The sequence below is a fragment of the Medicago sativa genome, chromosome 8, assembly GCF_051527215.1.
Source record: "Medicago sativa cultivar Bolivia chromosome 8, Bolivia_mono, whole genome shotgun sequence".
Taxonomy (NCBI): domain Eukaryota; kingdom Viridiplantae; phylum Streptophyta; class Magnoliopsida; order Fabales; family Fabaceae; genus Medicago; species Medicago sativa.
This window is the reverse complement of record NC_140756.1, coordinates 88,945,683-88,965,585: the sequence shown is the minus strand read 5'-3', so window position 1 is coordinate 88,965,585 and position 19,903 is coordinate 88,945,683. Positions and strand designations below refer to the sequence as shown.

The 19,903-nt window shown below is 34.0% G+C and overlaps 3 protein-coding genes across 3 annotated transcripts; 1 reads left to right on the top strand and 2 right to left on the bottom strand.

The window, feature by feature from the left end:
* Positions 1-842: 842 nt before the first annotated feature.
* Positions 843-5,149, bottom strand: LOC146902984 (eukaryotic initiation factor 4A-15-like). Its single transcript, XM_085731463.1, has 5 exons — positions 5,008-5,149; positions 4,263-4,332; positions 4,042-4,148; positions 2,579-3,009; positions 843-1,816 (listed from the first exon to the last, which is right to left on the bottom strand). Exons 2-5 carry the CDS (start codon positions 4,328-4,330, stop codon positions 1,181-1,183), a joined length of 1,242 nt encoding a protein of 413 aa, XP_085587589.1. The 5' UTR covers positions 4,331-4,332; positions 5,008-5,149; the 3' UTR covers positions 843-1,180.
* A 3,289-nt stretch (positions 5,150-8,438) lies between these two features.
* On the top strand, positions 8,439-9,777 carry LOC146902983 (uncharacterized). Its single transcript, XM_085731466.1, is given in 2 exon segments — positions 8,439-8,553; positions 8,740-9,777. Coding segments are annotated over 2 exon segments (924 nt in total). The 5' UTR covers positions 8,439-8,486; the 3' UTR covers positions 9,597-9,777.
* Positions 9,778-12,042: 2,265 nt separating this feature from the next.
* On the bottom strand, positions 12,043-18,098 carry DWA1 (DWD (DDB1-binding WD40 protein) hypersensitive to ABA 1). The gene is made up of 13 exons (XM_085731464.1): positions 17,862-18,098; positions 17,737-17,768; positions 17,532-17,627; positions 16,727-16,803; positions 15,701-15,746; positions 15,205-15,265; positions 15,064-15,117; positions 14,872-14,952; positions 13,985-14,024; positions 13,707-13,819; positions 13,089-13,199; positions 12,466-12,582; positions 12,043-12,318 (listed from the first exon to the last, which is right to left on the bottom strand). The coding sequence occupies exons 1-13, from the start codon at positions 18,084-18,086 to the stop codon at positions 12,229-12,231; spliced, it is 1,143 nt and encodes a 380-aa protein (XP_085587590.1). The 5' UTR covers positions 18,087-18,098; the 3' UTR covers positions 12,043-12,228.
* Positions 18,099-19,903: the final 1,805 nt, after the last annotated feature.

The window sequence follows — 19,903 nt, the reverse complement described above, 5'->3', positions numbered from 1 at the left end:
ATAAAATTAAACTTAATAGGTAAAGAAATTTTCAATTTAAAAAAATGGTAAAATAAATCAATATATGTTGCATGTTTATTGATCAGAATTGGTAACATATATTATTAAATTCAAAGTCAAAAAAGAAATGTTACCATGAAAATAAGAGAAATGTTATTTGAACGATCATTTTCGATAGTTTATAGGACAGCTAAAGATATACTATAAGACAAATATTTTTTGCTTGTTTTGCTCTATGTGTGAGCATCCACATTATCTTGTATATATATTTAATTGTCTCATAAATTGTCCCAAAATAATTGTTCAAATAACACACCTCCCAAATAATAGCTTCCCTTAAACTTATTACTTCCGCTTCCAAAGGAGGGGGAGTCCCCTCGAATCAATGTCATAGATTTGATAAATCGCTTTGAGAATTCCGAATGCATATACCATACCAATACCATAGCTCCTTTGATCACTGTACCTGCATCTATGTTACATTTCATGTGATCCTCTTTCGGTGGCAGCCACCATTAAGTATCTCTATTTTACCTAGGACTAATTTTGGACAAAACATAGGACTAGCTTTTTTGTTGATTAATTAATCTTCTTGCACATTCATTTTATCTATAAAAAAACGACCCACACAATTATAATATTTTATTCTTATATTTCATTTCAAAATAGTCATCTTCCAGACAAGCCATTTGGTTGTATGATCACTCCAAGTCCTTATGGCACTTGTTCGAGACTTGGCATAAGAAACAGAAGCAAATTTAAAAGATAAAGCAAGAGAATAAAATGATTCAATTCAAGAGAAGCATATACATAATATCAACGAGTCTAATGGCCACTACGTCTCATCACACAATTTCTAAATACGTTAAAAAAAACATAACAATGTCTTTAAAGTTAAACAAATAAACAAATAACGTTAAAACTCACTCTAGAAAAATTGCCTTCTAGAAATAAGTAAGAGTGAGTGTCTAACACCAATTTGGCCAATAATGAATTCAACATGCAAGTACCTACCCCGATATTCAGACAACTTCAAAATGCAACATAAATTACCAAGACTATCAAACAGACAAAGTTCAAAAGCAGAAATAAAACCAAAAAGGGGAGGGTGTAAAGTAAATACTCATAACACATGCCAAAAGTACTAATTTCCGACTAATATATGGAGGACAAAATCTCATCAGAGAAGCTCAGCAACATTTGATGGCAGCTCCTCAACTAACACATTGTAAAACTTCTGGATATCTCGTAGCATTCCTTCATCTTCCTTCGTGACAAAGTTAATGGCAACACCTTTTCTACCAAACCTTCCACTACGACCAATACGATGGAGATAGTTCTCAGGCTGGGTAGGGAGGTCAAAATTTATAACCAGAGACACTTGTTGGACATCAATACCACGAGCCAACAGATCGGTAGTTATTAAAACACGAGAAGACCCAGAACGGAATTCACGCATAATAATGTCCCTGGTATTTTGATCCATGTCTCCGTGAGTAGCTGAGACTGTATGGTCTCGGCTTCGCATTTTGTCAGTCAACCAATCAACTTTCCTCCTGGTGTTCACAAAAATGACACTCTGAGTGATGGCTAATGTCTCATAAAGATCACAGAGTGTGTCCAGCTTCCACTCCTCTTTCTCAACATTGACATAAAACTGCTTAATACCCTCTAAGGTAAGCTCATCACGCTTCACAAGGATCCTCACAGGTTTGTTCATAAACTTCCTTGTGATCTCAAGTGCCTCAGGAGGCATTGTAGCAGAGAAAACTCCTACTTGAATCTTACCTGGCAGCAGCTGAAAGATATCATAGATCTGATAACAAAAAAGCCAAGGAGGTTAAAGCGGTTTACATAGATCAAATCTAGTACAAATATGACTACAGACCAATAAGGCCAGAAAAAAGGTTAAATTCTTAAGTTGATTGAACGAGAATTACTCACATATTTTATTAACATTATTACTATATAAGAAATTCCAAAAGTAAAGTGTTTGTTTGGGAGGCAGATGTTTGGGGGAAAAGAGGAAGAGAAGGGAAATGGAAGATAACTCCCACCCCCACCTTGCATGGAGGTTAATTTTTTCTCAACAGGACCGAAACTCCCCACAAGTTGGGGAAACTAAAAAATGAATTCGGGGAGGAATTCGGATAATTATGGAGGACTTTGAAAAATCCCCTAGATCCTCCTATCTTGTTATACTACTCTCAACAAGTAAAAAATTAGTCATAGCTATTTCAATCCCCCCTCCTCCAAAAACACACTCCCAATCCAAAAATAGGTGAGCCCCCCCCTCCATGCCCTCTTCGCTCTTCCCGTCAAAATTCCAAAAAGAAACAAAACACTTAACAGAGCTGAAAATGGAACAGATGAAGCAGAAATAAGAAAATGGAACATATTAAATCAAACAATTATAAGATAAAGCGAGAGAGAGAATTTTTTTGATATGAACGAATTTAAACATCAATATAGAAAAGTAAAAAGACAAGTGTGGGTTGTACACATAAAAAAACAACACAGAAGGTAAGTAATTGACAAAAGTGAAAAAGGACTACAACAATTATGAAATAGATGGTACCTGATCTTTGAAACCTCGAGAAAGCATTTCATCAGCCTCATCCAACACAAACATCTTGATGTAATCTGGGTGAAGAGACTGTCTGCGCAGCATATCAAACACACGACCAGGAGTACCAACCACAACATGAACACCACTTGATAGAATACGTTGGTCTTCACGAACACTTGTACCTCCGACACAAGCATGCACCTTAACACCTAGATAGTCTCCAAGCGCACGCATAACCTTCTCAATCTGCTGAGCAAGCTCACGAGTTGGAGCTAAAACCAAGGCCTGGCACTGAGTCACATTGTAGTCAAGTTGCTGGAGAACACCAGAGCAGAAAGTTGCTGTTTTCCCGGTTCCAGACTGAGCCTGTTGAATAACATCAAGTCCCTTGCAGAAGGGAACTATCCCCCTTTGCTGAATAGCAGATGGCTTTTCAAAACCTAAAGCACGAGTCATACTAGTTAAATTATTTGAACCCATCGTAGAGAAAAAAACAATACCAAAGAAAACAGAAAGTGTCTAGTACTATGTTACTACCATATATTTTGAATTTTTAAGAGTACAACGGTAGAACAATATTCCTTCCATGACTAATTATAAGGACAATTTGGAGAAAAAGTGCCCCCAAATATAAGGCATCTTTCAAATTACTAGATACATCTATTACTGATTTATTCAAACATAAAACTAATTGATGCTACTGATTTGTCTTGGAAGAAGAAAAGTCAATGTTGGATACATCTATACACAGAGTAATTAACCAATAGTTAATTAGTTATGCACAAAATATACACATTAGTTACAACATTTTTTTTTTTGGTTTCAAAAAGTTAGCAACAAAACACACATGCACTAAGGCTCAGTTTGCTAAAAAAAATAGTGGATAGCTGTTAAGCTAGCTAATAGCGGAAGACTTGTAAGGTAGCTAGTTAACGGCGGATACGCTAGTTGGTTGAATTTGTAGTGTTTGGTAAAATTAGCAGTTGAACTAGCTTATAAATATGAATTTACTTAAAAAATTATATTTCATGAATTTTTTTGAATTAAGACTACAAGGGTAAAATTGAGAGAAAAAATGATAAGCTTTAAGCTACTTGAATTAGCTTATAAAAAACATTATAAGCTAATAAAAATAAGCTATAAGCTCACGAGTGAATGATTGTTACCAAACGGGTCATTTTTCGTCATATAAACATATAAGCTATAAGCTCAAAAATGTGACTTGCCAAACAGACCCTAAGTGCAGAGAATTGGGGTATTGCAGGTTCGAACCCACATCCCAACACATTAAATGTTTCCACAACCTTTTACCGTCTAAGGAACACTTCTACCAATTTTTCTCAATATATGTGAAAAGTGAAAAAGAGACTTATAAAAAGGGACGTCCATGACAGAGAATAACAATATTTTCCAGGTGTAAGTAAAGGCCAAAGACATTAAGAACAATATACTAAAAAGAAGATTAAATTCACCATATGCATAAATGCCCCTGAGGAGATTCTCTAACAAACCCATAGCATCAAAACTATCATAAACCTCATCATAAGAAGTCCAGAATTCATCTCCATCAGCTGCAATCCTGAGAGAAAAAGCCATAAAAAAAAGGTAACCAAACTAGTAATAATGATTTCAAACAAACCAAAAATTCCTACATTAAAACAAACTAGTACATGAAAAAAATGAAGGGTCTTACAAGTCATTCATTTTTTGATCAAATTTCCCAGCATCGAATTGTGACCCCTCGGGTGCAAGTCCAGCCATAACTGCAAGATAGAAACAGTAATTGTTACAATTTATCAACAAGATCAGCACGAGTAAGGAGTTGTTTGGCTAAACAACTTATTTGCAGGAATGGCATAAACGCTTATTTATGTATAAGCTATTTTAATAATAAAAGATAAAATAAAGTTAAATTGTTTTCGTATAAGCTAGAAACCATTTTCATAAGCTATCTTGAAAATAAGCATATGCATAATGTCATTAACTGTTACCATACGTTTGCCCAAATTGTCTCACTTATGTAATTTAGTCGGTAGATAAGCTCAAATCAGCCCTAAAGCTAACCTAACATAACAGTTATAACATATAACATAAAACAAAACAATACAAAAAAAAAACATCATAAGCTAACCTAACCCAACAGTATAAAACAACACAAAAAAAAACATCATAAACTAACCTAACCTAACAGTTAAAACATGAAACAAAACAAAAAACATTAGTAAAATTATCGAATTGAATAATAAATAAAATAAGATAGAAATAGTTGGAAAAGCAAAGAGGATCGAAGAAAACAATAGAGTAATTTATTGACAGAATAGAACGCAATGATAAAGTAATGAATCACAGAACGAAAATAAAAGAAAAATAAGAAAACTATTCCATTGTCGCGATGAAAGTGAAATATGAAAGATGGTTTGAAGAAAATAGCGAGATACCTTGAAAGTGGATTAAACCGAAAAGCGACGGAGTTAGTTAACGGAGTTAGGGTTTCCCAAAAACTCCCCGGATCTACGCCGCGGAGTTGAGGGATGAAAACGAAGGAGAGCAGTGTACGAGAGTGTAAAGTGATGATACGATAAAACCAAGCAACAGGGTAAGGTAAAGGGTTTGTCGATGATGCTTTTTTGTAATTCCTAATTTACCCCTCTCAGTCAACGCTAGTTGGTCAAACTAACTGGATCACTTGATTTATTCTCTTCCTTTTCCGTTTCCCTCATTCCACCAAAACCATTTTAACAAGTGTCGTCTTTTCTAACCCTAAGATGATACCTTTTTTTTTTTTTTTTTTAATTAGTTTTTGAGGTAAATATGTTTTTTTTTATCTCAACAAATATTTCAAATTTATATTTTAGTCCCTCAAAAATTTTCCTTCGACTTTTTAGTCACAATATTTTTCATCACCACTTTAATTATATACCTTTTTAATCAATTTATGTATATCTTTCAAAGTTTTGAATGAGTTTTTTCATGAATGTTTAAAATGTTATAAGAATCTCTTTAAAAAATATTTTTTCAACAAAACTTTAATTAAATATGAATTTTTATATTTTTTACGCTTAAAATTTATATTTAATTCGTTTTGTTATAAATTTTAATTTCTTTTGGAAGAGTTTCTTATAATTCCTTTTCCCTTTTCCTCATTCGACCCAAAACCATTTTAACAAGTGTCGCCTCTTTTCTAACCCTAAGGCTTTGTTTGCGAGTTGGGTTTGGAGGGGAGGGGAGGGAAAGGAAAGGCCTATGGAGGGGTAACCCTTGTTTGGGAGTTTTAAAAAAAACAAGGGAAATGTTTTGGGGGTTTTGAAGGGCTTCATTTGTCCAATTTTAAAGTTTCCCCAAATTGGGGGATTTTGGGGGGTTCAACATACAAATTGACAATTTTTTCCTCATAATAATTCAAAATTCCAATTATAATTTACAAGATAAATTACAAAGTTTAACATAATGTATTGATTTTAAGAGAAAAAAATGGTAAAATAGTAAAATTATCACATAAGCCCTCCATCTCCTTTCCTTGTTGGTTTCTTTAACTCCCAAACAAGGAGAAGATTTTCCCTCCTTTCTTCCTTCCCTCCCTTTCCTTCCCTTCCCCTCCTTAGCCTTTCCTTTCTTTCCCCTCAAAACTTGCAAACAAAGTCTAAGATGATACTTTGTTTTATTCTTTTTTTTTTATTAAATTAGTTTTTGAGTTAAATATTTTTTTTATCTCTACAAATATTTCTAATTTACATTTTAGTCCTTCTAAAATTTTGTTTCGACTTTTAAATTTGTTATATACCTTTTTAATCAATTCATATATATCATTCGAAGTTTTGAATGAGTTTTTTCTTGAATGTTTAAAGTATTATAAGAATCTCTTAAAAAAATTATTTTTTTCAACAAAACATTAATTAAATATGAATTTTTACATTTTTTTTATGCGTAAAATTTATATTTAATTCGTTTTCTGATAAATTTTAATTTTAATTTCTTTTTTTTTAGAGAAATTTTAATTTTTTTTGGAAGAGATTCTTATAATATTTTAAATATCTATTCTCTAATTCTCTAATTATAAAACTTAATGTCTACCAAAAATACAATATTACCCCTTCTTAATTTTTTAACACATCATCAAAATTATATACTTTTGTGTCTTTTGCTTCAACCTCCCTCTATTTTTTCTTTCTTAAAAACAAATTAAAACAAACTCACTCGATAAAATACACTAACTTAATCTTTTTTTAAAGAACAAACAAACTTAATACTATATTCTCTAATTATGAAAGTTAATGTATACTAAAAATAAAAGCTTACCCCTTTTTAATTTTTTGACACGTCATCAAAATTATATCCTTTTGTGTTTTTTGCTTCAACCTCCCCTATTTTTTTCTCTCTTAAAAACAAACTCACTCGATAAAAACACATTAACTTAATCTTTTTTAAAGAACAAACAAAACTTAATCTTAATCAATACAAATTTTTCTATAATTCAACGTCTAAATATCTAAAGAGTTAAAAACAATTTACAATCAATTATCTTTCTCTAATTATTAAAGTTAATGACTAGTAAAAACACAATTTTGCCCCATCTTAATATTTTGACACCTCAACATATATTTACCTTTTTGTCTCTTTTGTCACAAAAGATCCCATTTAGATTAGAGAAAAAAAACTGCCAAAAGATTGATGTGATTTTGTAACAAAAAATTTCTTTATATGAAAAGAGATTATAGTAACTTTTCAAAAAATATAAGAGAGGGGGAAATAAGTATCAAAAAATGATAATAATTTTCTGAAAAAAAAAAAATCCATTTTATATAGTTGTATCCAAATAAATATTTTTTTTTCAAAGAAGTGACTGTTCTTGCGGCAAAATGCTTTTTCAAAAAGTACCTAATAAACAATCTTTAAATGATTGAATATCAAAATATATATGTATTCTATTAAAAGTGAACCATATATTCGTCCACGTGAGCTTAACTCAGTTGGTATGGACAATGCATAAAATATGCAAGGTTCGGGTTCAAATCCCGGCCACCACCAAAAAAAAAAAGTGAACCATATATTCAATTTACATTTATTAAAAATAAGTTTTATGATTGTACTGTACAAAAAAATTATGATGTTGATGTGTTTTTATCTCATAGTGAGTCTATTTGATGCAATATAACTACCTTGCTATGATTTTTTATTTTTTTTAGGATGCAATAGAACTATCTTCCTATGAGTTTTTTTTTGCAAGTAATCCAATAAAAAAAATTAGAAATCAAATTAGGGGCTTTGATTGTAGATAAAATATGAGAGAATATTTTATTCTAAAAAATAAAGTTGTTTTTTGTTTATATTTCATGTCAGGAGAAATATATTTTTACCAAATATTCTTCTTTTTGGTAAAATTTTCCCAAATATTCTTATCAATAAATTTATTTACACAAAAATTTACCATCAAATTTTACCTTTTTTTCCTTTCCATTTTGGACATGAAGTTATCATCAAAACAGGCAGTTTTTTTTTTTTTGGTAGATAACAGGCGGTTTTTTATTTTGTGAGAAAATAACGTCTCTTTCTCTCTCCGTATCTGCTTGTAGGCTTTTGTTTTTTTGTTTAGTTACTTACCACTTGTGTACCATTATGGTATATATCATTGTCCAATTAGAATGTGTCATGTGGCATAACCGCGTTCCTATACAATTTAGCTATGAAACTGAGACTGGTCTTCTTTAGTTCTTCTTCATATCATATCAAATAAACCTAAAAAAAGCAGAATCAAAGTCCCACACGTGAGTTCCTTCCCCACCAAACAACATTCTTCTTTCTATTTTTTGTTTTTTTGCCTTTTCATTTTCAACTACGTTACTAGTACTTTTTAATAATATACCAGTTTTGTTTTTGTGTTGGTTTCTCTCTGAATATTGTAGTTTCAACCTTTTATTCAATGGAGTTCAAATATCGTGCTATCGATAACATCAATCCATCGACCACGCCGCCATGTTCTCTTCCAAGTAAGTAAAACGCAAAATCCCTTAGTTTTTAAAGGTGAATACAATGGTAGTCCTGGAGTTTGGTTGAATATTTATCTCTCATCTAATGGTAGCCCATTTTCAATTTTTTTAATGAATTCTGCCTACCAATTTACTCTTTCTTAACCTGTCGTTTATTGTTATTGTTGCTTTTGTGATGATGATTAGTGGACGATGGCTTTCCTGGCTTCCGACCACCGTTGGCTGCCGGCAATGCGGCATTAGGAGGAGAACCTATTTCACGTCCATTCCCTAACCCAAACTCAAAACCAATTCATTATTCAAACCAACAAGGGCTTCCTCCTCGTTCTCTAAACTCTTTTGCTTCTCCCTCAGGTGCTACCGCAAATCAAGTTATTGGCAGTTATCCACCACCTCGGCCACCGCTTTTGTATTCTCACTGGGGCGTTGTTGGTGGTGTGAATTCGGATAACTTAAGTAACACCTTGCACTTGACTAGACCCCTCTCTCATGTGCAGTTCCCTTATCTTGCTGCTACTACGCCTTGAAGTGTTCTTCAGTAGGAGGAGGCGAGAAAAAAATGGTTCTCTGTATGCAATGATCTACGCCTCCTCCTCCTCATCATCTCAAATGTCAATGGCTATAAAGATGCGAGTGCGAGAAAAAATAGAGATGATGCACTCACTGTTGTCAGAGACCGAAAAGTCAGAATAATTGAGGATGCTTCTCTGTATGCACTTTGTAGAGTATGGTTGAGAAATGGTTTAAATGATGAAGGCCAGCCAACACAACATAAAGGTGCAACACCAGCACTTCCCAAACCATCGCCTGCAACTATGATGGATACATGTACCTTGAACAACAAGAAAGATGATGAAAATGACAAAGATGAACAAGAAGAGGATGAGAATGTTGAACATTTATCAACTAAAGATCTATTGAAGGGAGATATTAAACGTGCAAAAAGGGTTAGGGCACATTTAAGGGAAGAGCGATTGCAGCGCATTGCAAGATACAGAAGTAGGCTTAGGCTTTTGGTTCCTCTACCGACCTCAACAGTATAGAAATGACACAGCGTTAGAATTATTTAATCTATTACTTTTAGGTTAATCACTATATTTAATTAATTTTGTTTTGACTTGGTCATGTTCTGATAGTTTGCTAGTATTATTTAACTTGCGTATTTTTAAGCAAGCTGTTTTATTCACGTTTCTTTGAACAATTTAATGAATGACTTTTCCTTTCATTTAGCCACGCATTGATTTGGTTTCAGTAGCAACTATTTTTCCATTTTGTTATATCACAAGAGCAAAATGCATCTCCACCGGAATTCTCTGTTCTCTCTCCCTAACTGCATTTTTCCGATCATCTAACTAACTTCCGGTGAAGCTCCGGCGAGCTCTTTTCCGGTGGTTCTCCACCTCTTTTCTCAGTTTTTCACTTCGTCTTGGTTCCTTTCTCGCTCCCTCTGCTCCTTAACGGTGGTTTCTCCTCCGATCGTAGTTTACGGTACCGGTTTTGTTTGTTCCGATGCTTTTTCGGGGAAGCTTCGATTGTGATTTTTTACGGAAGAAATCGTTTGCGATGGTTTGTCCCTGGCCTTTCATGGCTGCTCTGGAGGATTCTACACACAAACCACCGGAAAACGGTAAATCCTTTGCTCAAGCACTTTCTGGATCTTGTGATATTCATCTTACTCAGTTACCTCCAAAAGTGATTATGGGAGACACAGTGAGAATCAAAATCACGCAGAAAGAATATGAACATGGCATTGCTGATTGCAGAACAAATCTCCATGGCAGAGTTACTCTTAACAAAGGTGATACTCCTTTAACTACACAAGCTTTGAAATTGAAATTAAGTAGTTTTTGGCCAAATCTGCTTAACTGGACCGTGATTCCTTTGGGAAAAGGGTTTCTTTGAATTCAAATTTGGTTCAATTGAGGATATGAGGAAGATTTGGGCGCTTGGTGTTGTTAATTTGAAACCTGGTATTCTTAGATTCTACTGTTGGTCTAGGGATTTCAAGTCACATAATCAAGCTCAAACTCATGCTCAAGTTTGGGTTAGATTGATGCAGCTTCCCCAGGAGTATTGGAGAAAGCAGACTCTTTTTGAGATTGCATCGGGTCTAGGTACTCCTTTAACCATTGATGAATCAACTCTTTCTAGGCACTTTGGTCTATTTGCTAGGATTCCGGTTGATGTTGATCTTTCTAGCAAGCTTTTTGAGACTGTTATGGTAGAAAGAGAGGGTCATGCTCTCTCTATCAATGTGCAATATGAGAAGCTACCTCCTTTTTGTGCTCAATGCAAGATGATGGGACATTCAATTCAAACCTGTAAGAAGATCCTGATAGATGATTCCACAGCGGTGCAGAAAAAATTCAGCATCATTTGAAGACTAACAAGCAGTTTCATGATTCTTTGTTAGGGAACAAGCCAACTCAAACCACTGAAATACCTCTGATACCTCAAATACTTCAGACTGAACCTATTACTATCAATTCTAATGTTCCAAATACTGAGATTGTGAACTCTATAAATGTGGTTATGAGTATGGAGCAGGGAAGGGCCAAAGATGATGTGACTGTTCCAGCAATCATGCAGGATCTGTCACAAGATCCTACTTTGGCTCTACATAACTCTTTCACTATTCTCACTGAAGAGTTGGATATCCCTGCTGGGGAGGCATCTTTGGCTGAGCAGGAACACATCATGGCTGAACAGGTTGACAATATGGTTAAGGAGCATTCTCTAAGTAACACTAGTTTTGGTGTTCAATTAGTTTCAAACAGTACAGATAGCAGAAATACCCAGTTGATAGTTTCTGAAACTCAGCCAACTCTTTCTAGCAATGTAGCAACTATAAAAAGTGTGGAAATTCTAAAAGAAAATTGGGGTGATTTAGCCTCTGATTCTGATGAGCAGTCTTTGGCACATGTATGCCTCAGCCTATCACTACTTACCACACCTCTCTATCAGCAGACAAACTTCCTGTTTTGAAGCCTCCAGTGCATACTGCAGTTGTTTGTTCTTCTGAAGCTCAGAGAAGTGTGGACATTTTACAAAAGTTTTGGGGGAATTATACCAATGAGGAGCCTGAGTCTAACCTTGTTTGTCCATCAGCAGCTAGAAACAAAAAGCAAAAGAAGCAGACAAATAGACAAGTTTCACCAATAAGCACAAGTAGTGAGCACATACAAACTCGTTCTAAAAAGGGTGTTATAAAAAGCAATCCCAAATATTGTGATTAGAGGAATAGGAAGGTTTGATACTCATATATTTTGCATAACAAATGCTATGTCAGATTAGAATTCTTTAGGGGTATGTGCAGCCCTTTGCTTTTCATGGCAGGCTACGCTTTGTTTTTGTTGCTACAAGATAGCCTTTGGCTTCCTCTCTCTTTGTGTAAACAGGTTCAGGCCTTAATCCTGGTTTGCATTTTATTTTCATTGCTTTGATAATTTTTCCATTTTGTTGGTTTCAATTTACACTGAAGTATGTGGGTTTGAGGTGAAATACCGAGAGCATATATTTGACCTTTGAAAAATTACGCCAACTCCGCCACGGTATTGGATACACCGTTTTACTGCCAAATCAACAATTATAAATCTATATGATCTTGTTATACATTGAGCTAGGAATATTTTTTGGGCTTTGGCTCTTGATTCTGACTATATATTGTGAACTTAGCTAAACACATTGGCATCGAAATGTGCACATGTGGCTGCCAAATTGCGAGATTACATCCACAAGACATCCGTAGCCACCAACGGCAATAACCTGAAACGAGCAGAATGGACCAAATAAATAAGCTAAGGCAGACAGTAGCAGCCATGCAAAATGCTTGAGCTAAATAGATGGTTGGTAACCTAAACAAAGATTCTAACCCCATTTTTAATAGGAAACAGTTTTGAACAAAAAACATACCCCTGATGGATGTAAGGAGATAGAAAAGGCTGATGGAGGAGCACACGGTATTTGTGAAAGGATCGCACCGTTCATGTCAAAGCGATTGAGTATAGGATCTGCACCAACTGTCAGAATCTGAAATGCAAAATTCAACAACAATAATAAGATAGCTACAATAATAGGGACAAATACAGTTCTTATAAGAACATCTAATTAAATGACAAACAGGGATGATAATTAAAAATATTGAAATATTTATGGTCAACAGAGAAGGAAAATTCACATGTCAATTACCCCAGAAAAACATAAAAGGCAACAATAAAAAATATGAAGACGGAGCAAGGGTGCTGAAACATGAATCTACAGAATCATCATCCAAGAGGGGTAACATAATCTTTTCCTAGAGCACCTATCCTTTCTTTTTGAAGTTAATATTAACTTTTGACCCAATAAACTGACACCGTTATCATACCAGTCCATCACACATATTAAATTAATATTACAAAGAACATTGAACGAAATGGAAATTCACTCCCCTCCCTCCCCCACAAAAAGAGCATGCAGCAAATTAGAATTGGGAATATTCAGAGGCTATGCCAATGTTCAAAAGAACTGAAATAAGAGACAGTAAGCCAACTAACTTGATTATTGTCGAATAACAGATCCTGTACAGAAGCTCGAGTGGAAAAATTTAATGTGCACTCTGCAGCAGGAAGGTTCCAAAGTGATATATTACGTCCACTACTGCAAGCCTGTAGAACATTGGCAATGGTGTCATAACTAATCACAGAACTAGGAATAATAACAAAACACACACCATAATTTCCTAAGCATGTAAGCTTTTCACTAGATTGCATATAGATGAAGGACAATCTTACCACACGAAGATTATACTGACCAGAAAGGTGTGATTATTTTATTGATGAAATGGCAAAAAACATTAGCAACAATTGTAAACGCGAAGAATATAGAAATTGTATCATAGCTAGCAAAGTGTTTTCTAAGTTTTACTTATCAATGCACCATAAACCAATAGCAATGCATACATGCATAACTATTCTATATTCCAAAAGAACAATAAAGTAAAAGTGAAATCATTAATATCTGTTCCCATATCTTTATATAAACTGCATCCGTAGATTCACCCAGTAGTGACTAATATGTCTAAACATTCATGTTCCTTTTACTAGAGTGGCATATGTAAACCAAAAATACTAGGGACGAGATAAGGTATTACAAAATAAAAGATATTCACTTACCAACCAGCTCTCACTTGCATCTAAAGCAACAGAGCCAACCCATGAAACAGGTCCTTTTAACTTCAAATGTTTTGCTGGATCAATCACTTGGATACACTTTCCACTCTTGCAATCTAGAAAATAAGTCACAATAACATAAGTATCAAGTAACGAATAAAGATTAACCAGTGTATTTAAGAAAACCAGTTTATTTACACCAAAAAATAGTATGATTACTGCAGTTTGTTCTGCTTTAATAACTGCTGCAAAAAAAAAAAGGAAAAAAAAAATAATATTACCCCAAATTCGTGTTGTCCCATCCTCTGAACCTGTTATGATCTGCACATCGTTCAAAAGAAAGCAAGTTAAAATCTCAGGCAACACGTTGTGTGTGGGAAGACAAGATTACCATAAGAGAATTCCATCCCACATATATCTGGCACCAGAAGAATAGTGGAATTTAAATTCTATTACTGGGGTAAAGTTTTCACCTTTTTTGTGGAAAAACTATTTCTGCAATGTCTTTGTTTGCTTTAAGTTCAGCAGTATACATTCTCCCTTTTTTTTCTCATTTCCCCTTCCATGACCTTTTATAAGGTAAATTTTTTTATTGTTCTGTTTAAATCTCTTGTACGTTCGAAAAGAGTTTATATATAACTCTAATATTAATAAAGAGAACATCACACATAGACCATTATTATTTTTAAAATAAACTATAAATTTTACTTTAAATAATTGAACTCCGTGTTATCTCTCCATTCGCTTATTTTCTTCATACTATTATATCTACTAGGATCACTTCTTTTTTTCTTATATCCATTAATTTTATCTCAACTGCACACAAAATATTATGCACGACATTCTATTGCTTATATGTCTACAAACAAAACACGTAATGAGAAATCTAAACAGCATATTAAAATCAAAAGCAAACATTCTTAAAGTAGTTAATATACAAAGTTTCAAGTGGTAAAATCGTTACGATTAAATATATAAAGATGTTTCCATTAGGCTCATTGTTTTAGTTCTGTATTTTCAGTTCGATGTATTATTATTTTATTTATTTTGCATAGCTGTAAAAGTTGGTAAAGCAAGTTCCTTTCTTCACCTCTGGTTTAACAATTTTCAGTTAATAACCAACATTAAGTCAAAAAAGGAAAGGAAGTATAAGGCTAAAAATCAAGACCTGATTGGATGAGTTGCGAGCAACAATACAATGCAAGTAATCAGAGTGTCCCTTGAATACCGTTTTTAATTTACCAGTTTCCTAGAAACATTAAACTTGTTAGGCCAGCATCAACAGAGGTGCGACTATAAGTCAAGTTATCTCAAGAAACTTAATACACATAAATTAAATTCATCCTCACTAAATACATACCGCATCCCAACAATATGCACAAGAATCACCGGACGCAGCGAAAACAGATCCTGCCTGCAGTTAAGTAAAAAATAAAGACACTACTTCAATCACAAAATAACGAGAGAGAAAAACATTGGGACAAAGCAAAAAGTAACAAACCTGAGTATTTACAGCAATAGCATTATTCTCAGGGAGAGGTGAAAGTGAACCCCAAGGACCTCTGAAAGACAACAGTAAGTGGGCATATCAACTATAATCAGAAAACCACATATAGAGGAATAAAGGAACTAATGATACTATATAATAAGTTAGAAAGATTCTACAAATGCCCAGATCGTGTGAAGAATCCCTTTCTCTGACAGGTCTCGAGTTAGGCAAATAGCAAAAAAAAAAAAAAAAAAAAAACCAACAGTTGTAAAATCATACTTCTTGTAAGATAAGCAATAATTTCAAACACCATGCCCTATTTTAAATTATTTTGTTAGGTGCAATAAATAATAATGCCAGGTGAGGAACCCAGATGTAGAAGAGTATACTCAGATAATATATAGGAAACTGGAAAAATGAAAAAAAACTCGGAAGTCAAGAAGGAAACATCATCCCCTACTTCTGTAGTAATTATAGAAAGTATGTATGAATTTTTCTAAACACTTACTTGTGTTGAGGATTTACAACATCAAAGACGGGCTTGATATCAATTCCTGAAACATTAAGGGATATCATATCTAAGACCTTGAACATATTACCAATCCAAAAGAAAAACTAAGAAACTATATACTGACATAGAAGAATGTGAACAGTGCAACTCTGTAATCAGATCAAATGCACAATCAAGCAGTGAGCGTATGGTAGAGGGTAAAAAATATCATGATAGGCCTTAGAAAACCAGCGAAATTTGGTTGAAGCTTAATATTTATATTTGGAAGAGAAAAAAAGTCAAAAGCCTTATTGCACACATTAACTACGTTGATGTAAACTTATAATTATAAATTCTTTAAGAAAATGAAAATGAGATGGAACTCAACAGTAAGATGATAGGATTCTTATTGACACATCCTTTTATGAGTCTTGCAATGTACAATGTGTTATTGGTTTGTGATATGTACAAGTTGTAATGTCTTACAATGTACTGTAATGTCTTACAATGTACAATGTGTTATTGGTTTGTGCTATGTACAAGTTGTAATAACAAGTACTTGAACTGAAATATTGGTATAAAAATAAATAGGAGTAAAAGTTCAATGTTTTATATCATAGTACCAATATGATTGATTTTTCATGATATCACTCAAGTTGTATTTCTCTACTCTACATTTTCCATCTTAACTCTATAATTACAAAGAAACAAAGCACAATTCTCATTGACCCTTGGCAATTACCAGATTTAATATTAAACATTTAAAATATGCAATTACCAGATTTAGCCATGCTTTGAAAATGAATAAATCCAAGAGTCGGTCTCAATATAAAAAAAAGAAACGCTTCCAAGTTAAAATAAAATACTGATTTGAACTCCATGAGCTAAGATTCATAGGTGTAGGCGTAACATCACAGACATATACAATCTTCATGCAATAATCAGGGAGAGAAAAATAGAGATGTAAGTTGCTTCAGAGAAATAAAAGAGATCCAAATGGATGAACTAATTTGAATTTCTATAACAACTGTAACATATTATTACCTTCTGAAGAAATATTATACTTGAAGTTTGTAAGTTCCTTCCATCTCCATCCTCGAATCCGCCCATCATCACCACAACTGTCAAGTAAAACTACTGTCATGATTTATGCCAAATGGTAAACTGAACACCCTCATTTATATTAATGCTTGTTCACAAAATAAGTCATCACGCAAACAATTCCTTCAAAACCATAATACTAAACACAAACCATTGGAGAGCATGATGATAAAAAAAACTTAAAAATACTAAATTCAATTCTCCAAAATAAAAATGGTAACACAAAATATAGCAACTGACCATCAATAGTGGAATTCTAAATGGATCTATAAAAAAATATTCTGTTATCATAGTTGGGATGTATATTTGTATTCAAATTTGTTTATAAAAAAATCTTAAAGGGAAATAAGAAACGATAGAAGCAACTGCACAAAAACAAATATCATGCTCCAATATTTTAATCTTCCTCTATAATAATACGTAAAAACTATATGAATGTGGATAGATAAGTATCCTAGTTTAGAATTAGGCCCTATTTGGATAACAACTTATTTGCAGCTTATAAGAGAAGTGTTGATCATGATGTGAGGTGCTTATGTATTAGCTATTTCAATAGCAAAAGATGAAATAAAGTTAAATTGTTTCAGTATAAGCTATAAATTGTTTGCATAATATATATTGGAGAACTTATGAAAATAAGCTGAAAGCAACTTATGAACAGTGTGATAAGTTGTTTTGATAAGTTCTGCCAAACAATCTAGCAAAACTTACGTCAGTAGGTAAGGTCAGATAAAGTAGTAATTTAAACCTGAGCAAGAGAGCATTTTCGTCATGACCGTAGAATTTGACATCATAAGCAGACCCATGATGCGCTTGAAATAAGCAATCTGGCTCAGCTAATAAACTACAGCAATCACATTGCAATGAAACACACAATTACACCCTAATAACAATAATTAACAATAAACTTGAACTAATAATAAATGAATAACAAATTCAAAATGTAAACTTACTCATCCGCATCGGCATTAACAAAACCAAATGGCTGCAACAAATAAAAATAAAAATAAATATGAATTTATAGTTTCAATTTAAAAACAGTGAAATGATGAATTGAATAAGGATAAGAATAGTAAACATTTTTGAGCTTAGAAGCGGAGATGGTGGAAGGGAGGGAGTAAGAAGCGATGGAACCATCACTGGAAGCAACGAAGAGAGATTGAGGTTGAGATTGAGATTGAGATTGAGAAGGAGCCCAAGCAGTTCTGAAAACGGTTTGAGTTTGAATCTCTCTTTCTTTTAATACGGATTCTTTGTACGCATCTTCGTTCCAGTTTGTGGCGTCACCAAACATTGTACCCATCACTCGCTCGCTATCTTTCTTCAACCTACCTGTGTGTTTACATACCGTACATCTAATCTAACTATTTTTTTTTTTTTGTGTTGATTTAATTCATTTTTATTTTTAAACAAAGTTGGCCAAATATTAGTTTTGCCTAGTCATGTCAACCAACGGGTGGCACTTTGGTGCCATTAATGTCACCATGCCACTAGATTAGGGCCACACATTGCTCTAAGTGTGTGTGTGTGATGTGTGTGTTGGGTGCCATTAATGACCAGGATTTAATGGCACGGTACCATTAATGGCACCCAAATATTGTCCGTCAACCAACGGAGGGGGTTTTGACTCTAGCACCTCGACTTTCTACAGTTTTTTTTTCCTCAACATGTATTCTATGTCATAATTAAAAATAGTTTATTTGTTCTCTTCAGCAATGAAGGTCAGCTTACAGGCCTATTTCTCCTTAATTATCTTCAGAGTATTTGCTTATAAAAGAGATATTGTGAATTCTATTTTTTGAATTGAATTGAGACGACTAAAGCGGCAGATTGCTAATCCATTAAACCAATTTTTGTATAGAGGATTTGAATCTCTTTCTTTTTGTTTATTGAAGATTTAGTTTTTATTTTTTTGAAGTTATGAATTTTTTTCCCTATTTGTCTAAGGTCACACCTTGTTAACTAAAACGATAGGTAGCTTCACCGCCAAAAAATAAATAAACACCACAAAAAAAACGATAGGTAGCTTGGTTTGTAAGATAAGTCTTACTATAGTGTAAAATCCAACTCATTTATGACGTGATTATATATATATATATATAAGTCCCTTTCCGTCAATCTCCTTTTCATCTTCTGGGTCACTTTCCTGCTTCATGCCGCCGTGATTTTGTTGTTTTGGTTAGTTGATTTGCAGGTTGGCTTTGGTATTGGGCTCTCTCTGTGATCGTTTTAGTTTCTGTCGATTGCTGCACCTCCTTTTCCGGCAGCCTTCACTTCATCTCGTTTAATCCTTTGCCGTCGCCGCTACTCTTTCGGTTCACCGTCGGTTTTAGGAACGTGGTTGTTTGTGTTGAATCCAAATTTGTTCTGTTTTCAAGTTGCTTTGCCAAGGTAGAGGGTGGTACGGTGGTCTCCGTGTTTTTGTTCGGTAGCTGGTTGTTTCGTGTGTCACCGGTTTCACCGCCGGAGGGCTGTTCGTTTTGTGGGTCCTGGCTACTTGGTTTGGTGTTTTGTTTATGTTGTTTTTATGTTTTTGTGTTTATGTTTTGATCGGAGATTGGATGGGATTTCAGATTCTGGCTTGTTTTTTTACTGGTTGTTGGTTCTTGTAACCCGAAAGGGTTTGGTGATTCAAAAACCCGAAAGGGTCTGGTTACTCCAACGTATTGGACTCATCCCTCGATCTGGGTTCTTACGCGTCTGTTTGAAACTTTTGTGTTTGGTGGTCTTCCTTGATTCACTGATATTTCCAGATTTGTTGAGATCTGTAGGTTTCAAGGCTTCATGACTGCCTACACTCTAGTACTTCATGCTCGAAAGAGTACTTTTATGCTTGTTTAGGGAGCTGTTGGTACTTGGATTTTGATACCGTCTTGACGGTCGATCCATTCACCGAGTTTAAAACCTGACTGTTTTCGCAGATGTTCACTCTTCATATTTTTTGTAACTTGGTTTCGCGCCCGTACGCGGGCTCGTTAGGTTGCGTCCGTGATTAGTGAATTTTTGTTAGAATAGATTAGATATGTTTCATTTTGTATTGTTTATCAGGATGTATTCCCGTCTGGGTAGTATTGGGTCAGGTTTGATGTCCCCCCAATCTTTGTATCTCCCTCTCCTTTT

Bases quoted from the DNA above. Each gene is read 5' to 3' on its own strand.
- LOC146902984 (XM_085731463.1), bottom strand. From the start codon at position 4,330: ATGGCTGGACTTGCACCCGAGGGGTCACAATTCGATGCTGGGAAATTT. The intron at 3,010-4,041 runs GTGAATTTAATC...CTCGTGCTTTAG, and splicing joins CAGGGGCATTTATGCATATG to GTTTTGAAAAGCCATCTGCT. The intron at 1,817-2,578 runs GTACCATCTATT...TTTTGTTATCAG, and splicing joins CTCGAGGTTTCAAAGATCAG to ATCTATGATATCTTTCAGCT.
- DWA1 (XM_085731464.1), bottom strand. From the start codon at position 18,086: ATGGGTACAATGTTTGGTGACGCCACAAACTGGAACGAAGATGCGTAC. The intron at 14,025-14,871 runs GTCTTGATTTTT...AACGATGTGCAG, and splicing joins CTCGCAACTCATCCAATCAG to ATCATAACAGGTTCAGAGGA. The intron at 13,200-13,706 runs GTAAGTGAATAT...AATGTTCTACAG, and splicing joins ATGCAAGTGAGAGCTGGTTG to GCTTGCAGTAGTGGACGTAA.